Raw genomic sequence first — 13,035 nt, forward strand, 5'->3', positions numbered from 1 at the left:
TTGCTGTTATCGGCAATTTGTAAGTCGAAAGGAAAATACAAACCGACTAGATTTCATAACGAGAACAAACACTAAACTGGGCCGTAACGTCTTTTTTTCATCGTAGTGTATCAAAATAATTTCCTTATTGAGTACTATGTCAGATTGTTACAGTCAAACCATTCTGTTTGATAGCTTATAATGTCATATCATTCTTGACGAAACACATCTACTTTATTTGTTGTATTGGCTCCATGTATTTCTCGTTCCGGTGTTCTTGCGCCTACCAATACCAATAAGGTGTTATACACGCCAGAGCAAATTAAACTTGTCGTTCCATAATAATTATTAACAATTGAAAAAAGGTTACAGATAGAAACGCGAATGTATTTTGTGAAATACAAAAGCCTGTATATCCTTTTACCAAATAACCGACTTTAAATATATATTGTTGTATATTGTTAAGGATTTGTCGATATATATTTTCCTTTCGGAAATTGGTCAACAACAAATAAGCTTAAATAGACGGATTACATTAATGATGCAAACTAACAAATCAATGAAGACAAAATCATATTTGATATGATCAACTGAACATTTCCAACAAATAATACATTGACGAAATGATAAGGTGAGTACGGGTCAAATAAACTAAATTTGATGTCATTGGTAGAATATCACTGACTATATAGATATGACCATATGAAAGGAAAAGAAGGTTGCAAATTTAAACTTATTGCGCAAATCGTGTGTATTGGAAATAATCAATATTAACTTAGACATTGAATGACTTTGTGATCCACATGGATAAGATATTTATTACTTGTTTTTTTTTTACCAAATGAAATAAGGATGCATTATTTCGTTTAATATACTCAAAACCATCTAATAAACACAATCATGAAAGTGCTCTATTTATATTTACAGTTGTAGTATAGATTGTTATAAAGTAAGTTCTGTTCATTGTTACATACGAATTTATTCATTCAAAATGTACAAGGAACGACCAATATATAACGCTATAACCGGGTTTGTCCAAAGGTGTTTTTGTACGCTTTAGACAAATATACTATATATGTCGCAAAGTAAAATGTATCATCATATTAAGCAAGGAATACAATCAACTCCTCCGAAAATTTGATAACGAATAATGATGCAACATAAAATATGAACACTGTATGTAATGCGCATGCCACAACGAAAACATAAAAAATAAGCTAGATTTCTAATTTGAATACATTTCAGTGCACCAGTGATTTGACCGTATATGAACGTATAGTGACACAGAAAAAAAGACACGTAACATCCAAGCTGTTAATACTTAGTGTTACAAAAATCTTTATTTGTATCTGGTACACTATATAAATTCGGTATCTTATATAGTTTACGTTAATGTTGCATAAACATGGTGTATTTTGCTCGCAAAGAGTTGAGACGATACAAGAAGAGGTAATCAATCTGTCTTCAGATAAAAGCATTGTTTCAGCTTTAAGCCCTCTTCCGTTGTATTTCTGCAAAAACATTGCACCACCATAAGCGGGATGAGCAAACTTCGGACAGATCAACTATTTTCTGACAGGTTTACAGACTATCAGATGCTTGAGACACTGAATTATTTAAAAGAAACAATACAAATATATGAAATGTTCTTCCCAATTCTTCTCAGTTCAAATAGAGTACATAAAAGTAAAAGGTTAACGAAAATTATATAACGAAACATAACGTAATTGGAATAGTTCTCGTATGATACGAAGGGCTTCAGTTCCGGAATAAATTATTGTGTCCCTGTATTCCTTTTCAAATGAGATTCATTATTATAACCGGTTTAACCCAAGCAACTTTACTGACCGTTTTAAGAATGCATCCAAAGTATGTCACTATGAAATAATTAAAAAAATGAAATCATTGCTTTTGCTTCGTCTTGTTTGCTTCCGTAATGTAGGTCTGCTACTTTTGTATGTTCAACTTCAAAAATATATATACGTTTCAGAGACAGGCCCAGAAGCCATTAAATAATGATCATTGTTTAAAGGCACAAGGCTAACGCCAACATATACACTTGACGAGAGACACACCCTACAGGCAACACACATATACTACCAATTAATCAAATTATCCTTCACAATATAAACTTGGCTTTGTATAGTAAAGCTGTCTTTTAAATATGCGTAATAAAACAAATCAAGTAAATCATAAAATAAATATTTAAACTTTGTTTACAATTTACAGAAACCTCTTCTCGTATATATATTGTTTGTTATTTAGTTTTGTCTAAATTAAGCATGTCTTTTACTGTTTTCCCTTTTGGGGGCTTGTCCATGTAGTTGTTATTGCATTTATACTTCATTTGGCTACATTTTGCTTCATGTTTTACAAACCATGTAATTGTAGTTTGTAATGCTTTGCCTGAGCTCTGACGTGAATTACTCTGAGGTCTATAGTTAATGATGTCAGGCTATTATTAATGTGTCGACGCTTTTATCTCCATCGCCCCAAAGCAGCCAAAATCAGGTGAAATTGCTTTCATTTAAGAAATCGTCCTTTTAGGTAAAGCCCATACCTTTCAACATATAATTTATAAATGACCTTTAAAACCTTTGACGATAAGAATATAAACCTCACGGCATACGTCATGAATAAATAACATACATTACTTGTATCCTGACAAATCAATATAACGCTTTGTAAAAAAAAATATACAGGTCTAAAATAAGTCGGTATATATTCTGCATTTTTGGTGATCTATCTTTTTCCAACGCATTCATGACCAACGGAAAACAACGACAACTCTTGAATTACTAAATTGAATTACTGCCAGTTATGCGATCGCCTCATAATGCTGGAACAAACTTGCAATTTTCATATTACTCTTTATATGGACTGTCCTAAAATAGTTACCTAAAATATATGAGCATTTCTTTGAAAGATACGCCGACAAAAACGAAAATGTTATGTACAGCTGTACATATATACTCGTATAAAGCATTTAACTACTATTTTGAATCGATGAAATAGTTTAACAAGCCTTTGTAATATTTATATGGTAGCGTTCCGATTTATACACGTGATACGCTTTAATTATTTCAAAAACCGATAGTGTTGTTGAGAACTAAGTACCAACTGTTGACTTGTTATGAAAGAGTTGCCATCAACGATTACTATACTAATTTCCACAACATCTTTTTAAGAGCATTTATAGTTAACCCGATGCAACTTAAAACATATTTCTTCATGAACAATGGTATCAGTGGGAAATTCCGGAGGCAATATAACGTTTTTTTTAAATTACTTTTAACAGGACAAAATGCCTGAAAATGAACGAGATTCAACCACAAATATAATATATTAAAAAAGGATGATTTATATAGAGGCCTGCCAAAAACGTGTGCCAATCGTATAAAAAATCAAAGAATGTTGCCAGCACCATGACAGTTGCAATAGGGCTTCTTTTAATCGAAAGAAAGAAAAAAAGATATAACCACCATGAGGAAAAGCCTGCAGTTATAATTTATTTCGATGTGGGAGTTCAATAAACTTCTTAAGACAAAAACAAAAGTTTCAATACTATTTGAAGTAAAGTTAAATGCTTTGAAGTTCATGTAGGTCAAATCAACATTATCAGATAAATCTGGTATTACAATATAATGATGCTTTATTACCCATATTCGATGCAAAAAAGAAGGTGTGCAGTATCGCTCTGAACTGCATCTTTACTTTGTTACGACAAATACAGAAATTACAGATCCAAAGAAAAGATGAAGGGCTTCTATGACGGGGTAACGAATAAGGTTATGCATTGTAATACTAATATCTTGTCTTTATACTTTCCTAACCCCGCACCTATTAATATAACATTTATATGCATCCCTCAAAATATATTTTGAAATATGAAGAAAGCACGTTTATATAGCTATGTATATAGGAGCTACCAGTCAGACCGTGGTAACATTGGTTATTTTAATTTCTATTATACTGTTTAACTGCGTTCATAAACTCGAAATGTTAGTTTGGACACTTATAATGCAAAATTAAAACATGCTCCATATCAATACGTTCTCCGACTGATTATTTATATATCACTGAAGCCTAAAACCCCCTCTAAGTTAGTTTGAGTCATGACTTTAAAGATATGAGAATCATCACAAAACAAATTTAAATTTCGTGAGTCAAACATCAATATCCTTTGATTTTGACATCTGGAAAATCCTCACAGTGCATCATATTTCGGACTCCACCCATTTTGAACAGCCCCATTGCATACCATACCCCAATAAAATGCAACATGTGGAATTTTAATACTTATATTTACATTTATTTAAATTTTCATTTCTGCTAAAATAAGTAGATTATTCAAGAGCATTTTCTCTTGTTTCTTTCTCTCGTTGTTCTCAACGGTGGGTAGATTAGAACAGCTATCGTAACCTAATTTCATACAACACTGAATGCGCAGATATAATAGTTCCTTATTTATATGTTTATTTTCTATATTTTCAAGGAACTATTTTATCTGCGTGCATCGCCCGCAGGACGCAAGCCGATGTAACCCGCTCTATTTTCAATAAGTCGTCATTACCTCTCCCTAACTCTCCTTTAACAAGTTCCATTGCATTTGAAGGTTTTGAAGCATCGAATCATCGTGGCTTCATCACCATTCAAAAGTCCGTGAAAATTTGCCCGCATACAAAAATGGCATGATTTAAATGAAAATGGAATCATCATTGAAGTAATGATACCTAAGGTTGTTTTCCTTTGATGTCGCTTTAGATAGTTGGAGACGGTTTAATGTTGATGTCATACTTAGTAAGGTTTAGGTATAGACGGTTCACATGTACTTGCAACATCCCCTTTATAGCCAAAGCCCGTGAAAGCAACAACTCGAAAATCGCTATCGAAAAGTGTAAATAGCTCCGTTACCCTACTTACCGAAAGTTTAAGGAAAACATGGAAAACCGTTTTATTATTCATATACTAACTTATTAAAAACTTTTGCAATAACTCTTGCACCATCCAAAGCGACGGCAATAACCGCCACTACCACCATAAACTCCACCCAAACCACCGCAACCTCCACTATAACCGCCACCGTAACCTCCTTAACCGCCCAGAGGAAGGGAATATTTCAATTCATTGACATTCAGTCTCTTACCAGTCGTCTTATTTGATAATGAATGGCTCATTTCCAAATAAAAGTATTTAAATGGTTTCAGTGAAAAGTAAAGTTTTTAATAGTGTAACCATGATGGAGCTAAAATATATCCATTGCAATTTTATAAATTGTGTAAACAGATCGAAGCTGTAACTAAAATCAGTTCAGTTTGCGGATTTACTGATTTCTCCTTTCAATATGATGCCCAACGAAGAACAATCGGTCAACGGTCTGAATTGATACATTCCAGTGATTATCATATATAGTTTTTTCAAAATAGTTGATGCTTAAAGCCATGTTTCTTACCGTATTCAGGTCCGTTTCCGCCACTACAAACTCAATATACACCTCCGTCTCCGCACATGCCAACTCCATATCCGCCTTCGAATCCGCCTAAATATCGTCCACTACATCCACCACCGTATCAAACACCATATCCACCACCATTTCCATCCAAGTTACATCTACTGCACATCACACAACCATATCTACCACATCGGTATTTGGGATAATTGTATTTCTGGTTGCACCATTTTCGCCAGCGACAGTTGCCCCAGGCGTATTGAGAAACAAAGACCGTGTTAAGAAAGGACAGTCGTCACCGACTTTGTCATTATTGGTGCCTCGAAGTGCTTTCAGACCTTTTATGGTGGTAATTCGAACATTCAAATTATCCACTTATATCATTAGACAAAGAATTGAATTAACGTTTATAAAGATGCTTTATTTTTACCAAATGTCAATTCCAAATTCCGAAATAAGTCGTCATCATTGTAATTTAATATTGATTCAACTGTTCTATCCATCATGAAATCATATACATTAAAATCAATCAAATTATCGTTGCTTATTTTGTTTTAACTGCTTTACTGCAAATTAACGTTTTGCATGTTGCCAATAATTTTACTACGACTTCATTGTGAAAAATAGTTCCATAGTAAATATGCCCCGCACATTAATATTATTGCGCCCAATGACAGAACAGAAGTATCGAACAAACGCACGCGATTTCGATGGGAAATGCCATTGCACTTTATACAGAAATAAAGTGAAATTGATAAACAACAACCATCGTTAAGGAATGAAGTGTTAATGTAAACATTTCTAAATCAACTGAAGGCTCGCTCCGTGTCTTTTTCCGAATGATCGCGTAAAATTCAAAACTCGACCGTAACTCTTTTTTTTCAGCATGTTTAGTCTGCTTAAGAGTCTATCGCAGTGTTTAGAACACCATGCACCATACAATAAATCATGACGTCGCTCTTCTTCAATCAAAACCCGCAAAGTGAATAATACCCTTATGCCCTTAGAAGTGAACAAATATTTGTATAGAAAATATTATACGAAAGTAAACAGTGCAGTAATTGAACAATATTATTTCTTGAATTAAGAACATGAATCTAGTTGAATCTATACGACGTCCGTTGTCGTCATACAACAATGACACATAAACAACTGTGCGTTTTTATTACAGTATAGTATTCCAGTTGTTAATTACATTACATTCAAGCAGAATCTCATCGGAGGTATTTCTTTCATACGGTTAAATCCAATCACTCACTCCACGGGACATATCAATTTTGTGAGGAAATGAATTGATCAATCTTGTTGTATGTATGAATATGTCACTATTTATTTGAATTACAAACAATGTTATGGAAACTCTATTAGGATGTGTACCAACAAGTCTTTCTATTACAGTCGTCTCTAAAAGAGTTATTTTTGTTATTTATTCCGTCTTTTGGCTTCGGATTTTTTTTCAACACGCACCAATGGTAACAAACAAAATAATATTTTTGTAAACATGCAGAGTAAGTTCAGAATAAAATATTCCTTTTGATTTTGGCAATCAAATTTATCACATATACAATTGTATACAGTTGCATGTGTTTTACATTACGATCACAAGGCGCGCGCGGTAAGTTAGAGGGAAGTCAAACATTGATCATTACACTCAATAAATTAATTTTGTTATATAATTTCATAACAATGAACGCGTATCCATTTGAACACCTGGGGCCGGTTGCTCAAAACCTCCGTTAGGCTTAACGGACCGTTAAACAGCTAACGGTCCGTTAAATTTCAACATGGCGTTAATTTTCTGTTGCTCAAAGAAATGTTAAGTTTTAACGATGGAGTTAACGGTGGAACTGACCGTTAAAATTAATTGAGATAAGAACCTCGATTAAAGTTAACGGCAGCTTTACCATGGCAGCTGTATTTTTACCAAATGTATGGAAACAGCGTCAGTATAGACATACTCCTCATGTTCAGCATCTTGATGATGGGGAAATGCACGAGAGGTATCGTTTCACAAATGATGGCGTAGCATTTTTGGAGGATATCTTGAAGGATGACATAAAAAGAGACACTCAAGGGAACAGAGCCCTCAGTGTGCGACAGATGGTTCTTATAACCCTTCGGTTCCTCGCCACAGGGGCGTTTTTCAATGTTATAGGAGACAGCATGGGTTACCACAAATCAACAGTTTCTCGTGTGGTAACCCACGTGACAGATATTATTTGCAAAAGAATGAAACGATTCATTGTATGGCCTTCCGGCGAAGAGAAGAATAGAGTGAAGAGCGGATTTTTCACATCGGCAGGCTTCCCTCACGTAGTGGGGTGCGTTGACGGGACACACATCCGTATCCAGGCCCCTTCTGTTGATGAGCCAGCTTATGTCAACCGAAAAGGCTATCATAGTATCAACATGCAGGCAGTTTGCGATCATGAAGGTAAAAAATGATTGAAATTTTACCATAAACATTCTTAAGATCCTTTTCTTGTAAACGCTTTATCAAATAATTTTTGTCAACTCTTCTTAGACCGAAACGGTCATAAAATCTGAAATTCACCCCGATTATCGATCAATAAAGGGCATATTCGGTTTGGTCAGAATGTGACAATTATCATAGAAAGTTTTACAAATGGTCCCCTAAATGTTTTTCATTAAACTTAATACAGTTTACCACTCTAACCTAACCATACGCAGGGATGGCTCAATTTGATGATTGAGGGGTTTTAGTTGGGACATCCAGCTCTTAGTGCTCCCTCTCTCCCCCGACATCGACACAAATAAACTTTACATTTTTGATTGTACATTAAAGAACATTAAGGAACCGTCCCTGATGATATGGGCTGGAGGCCTTCATGCAATAAATGTTTGAATTGAATTGATGATAAAAACAAATGCGAATGTTGTTTATAATCATGTCATAAAATTGTAAGACTGAACGTGCTGTTAAGCTAATTGGTAAATAACTGAATCATTATTTTCCCAGGATTGTTCACAAGTGTCAACGCCAGTTGGCTGGGCTCGTGCCATGATGCACACGTGTTCAGGACATCAGGGCTGTCCAACAGGCTACAAAGAGACAATCAATGTCTTGAAGATGGGGTGCTTCTTGGAGATAGTGGGTAAGTAGCATATACAAAGCATGATGTCATCAGATGAAATTCGTAGCTGAACCGTGGTCTAGTTGTTAATTATAAACACTTCACTTTCAATCAAGGGGTCGCATGTTTTTATTCGCGGTCGCATCACTAAACGTACTAATCGTCTCGCGGGAGGGACGTTAAATGGGGGTCAGTGCTATACACTGATGCACGTTAAAGAACCAGGGTAGCTCAAACCAGGGTTACATTCTGTCTGTGCACAGCATGCTCCAAAAATTGAAATGACTAATATTCTTAAGGGAGCAATCGCTGAATGAGCAAGGCCCGAGGGCGAGTATAAACAATCTTACACACACCCGTATGATTACAAGATTGTAACATCGGGACGTTGTTGTTTTTTTGGTCAATTTTATTATGAAATTGTTTTTATTCCCCGCCACAGGTATCCTTTACGGCCATTCCTCATGACGCCGTTTATGAACGCTGATACTCCTGCCAAGGAGAGGTACCAGCTAGCCCATACTAGAACCCGGGTTTGCATAGAAAGGGCCTTTGGTAGGCTCAAGCGGCGCTTCCACGTGTTGCACAGTGAGGTACTTTCTTGCATATGTTTTTTGAATACTCGGACTAAGTTTGTTCATTCTATAGTTTAAGCGCATAAAGTGACTGCTTTCATTTTTAACTTTACTGTTCGCCTTTATGATATGTGATGATATTAAAAAATTTGCTATGATTACTTTTTATTTATTTTTATTTCAGATCAGACTAAGTCCAGACAAGGCCTGTCGCATAGCTACAGCCTGTGCAGTTCTACATAATGTAGCAGTCATGTTTAATATGCCAGAGGTAGATGATGTAGATGTCATACAAAACATTGATAATAATGTGCAGGATGATGTTGGTACTGGAACAGCGACACGGGATTTTATTGTTAACAGTTACTTTTAATCAACATCATCATCATCATCATCATCATCATGCTCACATCATCATGTTCAGATAATCATCATCATCATCATCATCATCATCATCATCATCATCATGTTCACATCATCAAGTTTACATCATCATCATAATCATCATCATCATCATCATCATCATGCTGTAATAAAGAATAGCTTTAACAGTTTGTTTTGTTCGTTTTCATTTTTACATATCTATTTACAATACAATACAATTAAATTTAATTTAATTGAAAAATTGGCTTTTTATGAAAGAGTCAACGTCCTCGTTTTCCATACGCCTCTCATATTTCTCTAGTACCCGTTGCTGTGTCTCAACCAGCTTTTGCTGAAAAAGATTATTATTACTAAATTATTTAATAATAATAATAAGAATGATAATAATAACATTAATTATAATTATGATAATAATAATAATAATAATAATAATAATAATAATGATAATAATAATAATAATAATAATAATAATAACAATAATGCTACTGATACTACTAATACTACTTTACCTACTGCTACTGCTGATGATGGTACTACTCCTGCTGCTGTTACTGCTCCTGATGCTACTACTTCTACTAATGCTACTGCTGCTGCTGCTACTACTGCTGTTTTTGCTACTACTACGACTACTACTACTGCTACCACTAGTAATCAAACTAGTACTACTACACTTCCAGTTCTAATTATATTACTTTAAAATAATAATAATTAGCTGCAACAATCACGAAAACAATAAAAATAATAGGAAATTGATTTTATAAATGATGTTTATACCTTCTTCTCTGACAATGCCACCTGAGATTTGAAGAAACGAATTTACTACTCGGCAACCTCCTCGCTTAGGTGATTCTTCCGCTTTGGTCTGCAAACATAAAATCAGAAAATGCAATTATTAATACAAGGTTAAGTAAAAACTGTTAAATGGATATTCTAGAAGCTGACGTAAACTTGGTTCGTATACGCATTCCATATCAACACAAAAGCCGGTTTACACTTTGACAGTTACACGTTAGTAAATATATTATTTTGTGTAGAGAACAAATAACCATATTACTGAAAATGATAAACTAACACAGAAGCTCTCCCTGCAAACGTTGCCCGTAAGCTCGAGGTGCAGGGGTCCTGTTTCACTTCAGTTGGGCATGTTGGCTCGAGATCAGAGGGCTCCTCTCCCTCCTGTGGGACCACTGATGGGATGTTAGCAATATAGCTCAAACCATCTGCAATTAAATAGCATAAGTTGACGTTAATTTCAAGAGAAAGGAACAACACAACAACATTGTATATTGAAGAAATCATATAACTTATTTCATAATAAGTTTCTAACAATCTGTATTAAAGAACATAGAATTAAAGTACGTTTTGACTTCTTTCAAAATTTACCAACAAGAAAGACAGAAAAGTCAATTGACAGTTAATGACTATCGATTTATCATGCCATTGACATGCTTTTGAAAGTCGACTAAATGTATAATATATATATACACTTGTAACTAAGTTGTATGTATATAACGATTGTACATGACAAAATCTAGTTTCCAATTAAATTAAGTAACAATGTAAATGAATTCCTATTAATATTGTGTCACTTTGCAACAGCTCGTAAAGGGAAGTCACTGCGTCGCAATTCAATTCTTGGTATAGTTTTCTTTGCGATATTTATTCTTGGGAGTTAAATGCTTGATCTTGCCATGTGATCGTGTTTCTATAAAACTGACAAAAAATGGTGATTACCGTGAATGGAATAACAGGTACGTGTTAATGTTTATGCTTATGTTTAAGCAGCTTTGAAGAGTAAAATTTCACTTATTCGTCAATGCTTTTCAGTAATAATATATTTCTATTAATAGCAACATGATGTACGTTTATTTTTAGAACATTGGGTTTTCCATATAGCAGTATTTAATTAGTAATCGTACATTATTCAAACACATACACTGCAAAAGTTCAAACCATTTCGTCAGTGTCCGTCCCTCCTGTTATGCCGCTGAAGCTTGCATTGCCATGAACAGAGACAATCCTCTGTGATTGCTCCGATGCAACCTTTAGACTTGCCAGGCCCCTACCACTCTCGCGTCTCTGCAGCTTTTCACTGTAATTTTAAGAAAAATTTATTATTCCAGGACCAATAACTTTACTTACAGTTTAGTAACAAAAAATTTCTAATGATTTTGTGTGCTGCGAAAATCTTCAAATGAAAACAACATAACACACCAGTGGAATTATCAACATCACAATATCTTGTTTGTTTTAAAGATGACATTTGGTATTATTTATTATTTTGCAGTATTCTATATATCTAAGATTAAACATATATTTTCACCTTGTCACCTCTTCCTTTGCAATTCTTCATATATACTGCCATTTGTTTGATACTTCTTCTGCAGATCTTATGGCATAGCCCAAAGAGGAAATTATTCCAGCAATTCGCTGCCATTCTTCTTTTTTTTCTGATTTGTAACCTTGTTACTGAAGCTAGAGCTAAGTAGCTCTCTAGTTTCTTCTACACTCATAAGTTCCTCTAACATCAAAACTTCATTTTTATTAAAGTTTGTTTTTCTCTTTTTTTTTGCAGAAGACAAGTCAGCCATCTTGGAAGGAGAATGATGCATTATGGGACAGGAAGTAAAAAATTAACAGCCTGTTAAGGATTAAACACTGGCGTTATGGACTTAACGCTGACGTAATTTAACGGCAGCGTTAAGTCTCTTTAAGCAACAGGATTTTAACGGAGCGTTATCTTACGCTCCGTTAAGGATTTAACGGACTATTAAGGTAACGTAGCGTTATATTTAACAGAGGTTTTGAGCAACCGGCCCCTGGACAATAAAGTAAATATTTAACATGGTAAATCCCAATAACTCTAATTTGCATATGAACAAAACAAATTGATCATATCAACAATAAGTATGGTGAAGAGAATGACACCATGGCTAATTGTACAATTTGATACGTTTCCGTTAGCTGTTTACCGAGATAAGATAATAATGATTTAAATGCGTATCTCAATTCATATAGAAATATCCCTGATCTCGTAGTAACCGTTGTTTCCTTTTTTGATTACTGTATTATGCGCTCTACTGTCTAAAAATATAGCAATTATCAGTAGGGACCAAGTGCGGTAGACGTCGATTAAATTAAAACAGTGTTTTGCTACCTGATATTTTTTATCAACTTCTTATCACCATACATTTAATGCGAAGTTAACTGTATGATATTAATTGAAGAATTGTGAAAAAAATTAAAAAGCAAAACCATATTGAAATAGTTTATATATTATTCATGTTCGTATATAACATTATATTTGACGGCCGTGACTAATCGTTTGATGTATTATTTGTATGCTACAGGGAAGACGGAACTTAATCCATACTGCATCAAAGGTTTAGGCATTTGTGGAGCAGTAGCAAACAAATTTAAACGAATCTTTCTATCCGATATGATAAAACATATGTTAATATTATCAGATACAATGTAATGTCAGAGAAGGCGGCCCTAATATTATGCCAGATAAACCGATTTTCAATGCGTGAATTGCTATTGTAATGTACTG

The 13,035-nt window shown here is 34.4% G+C and overlaps 1 protein-coding gene across 1 annotated transcript; it reads left to right on the forward strand.

Moving 5' to 3' along the window:
• The first annotated feature begins 7,333 nt into the window (after positions 1 to 7,333).
• Positions 7,334 to 10,692, forward strand: LOC128246147 (putative nuclease HARBI1). Its single transcript, XM_052964342.1, has 5 exons — positions 7,334 to 7,862; positions 8,409 to 8,544; positions 8,966 to 9,116; positions 9,283 to 9,424; positions 10,559 to 10,692. The coding sequence occupies exons 1-5, from the start codon at positions 7,334 to 7,336 to the stop codon at positions 10,690 to 10,692; spliced, it is 1,092 nt and encodes a 363-aa protein (XP_052820302.1).
• The last annotated feature ends 2,343 nt before the right edge of the window (positions 10,693 to 13,035 follow it).

Source organism: Mya arenaria, chromosome 9 (assembly GCF_026914265.1).
Source record: "Mya arenaria isolate MELC-2E11 chromosome 9, ASM2691426v1".
Classification (NCBI taxonomy): Eukaryota; Metazoa; Mollusca; class Bivalvia; order Myida; family Myidae; genus Mya; species Mya arenaria.

What these genes read in the sequence shown, in the direction of transcription:
- LOC128246147 (XM_052964342.1), top strand. Translation starts at nt 7,334, where the DNA reads ATGGCAGCTGTATTTTTACCAAATGTATGGAAACAGCGTCAGTATAGA. An exon ending in GTGCTTCTTGGAGATAGTGG is followed by an intron (nt 8,545 to 8,965) that starts GTAAGTAGCATA and finishes TCCCCGCCACAG; the next exon opens with GTATCCTTTACGGCCATTCC. An exon ending in TCCACGTGTTGCACAGTGAG is followed by an intron (nt 9,117 to 9,282) that starts GTACTTTCTTGC and finishes TTTTTATTTCAG; the next exon opens with ATCAGACTAAGTCCAGACAA.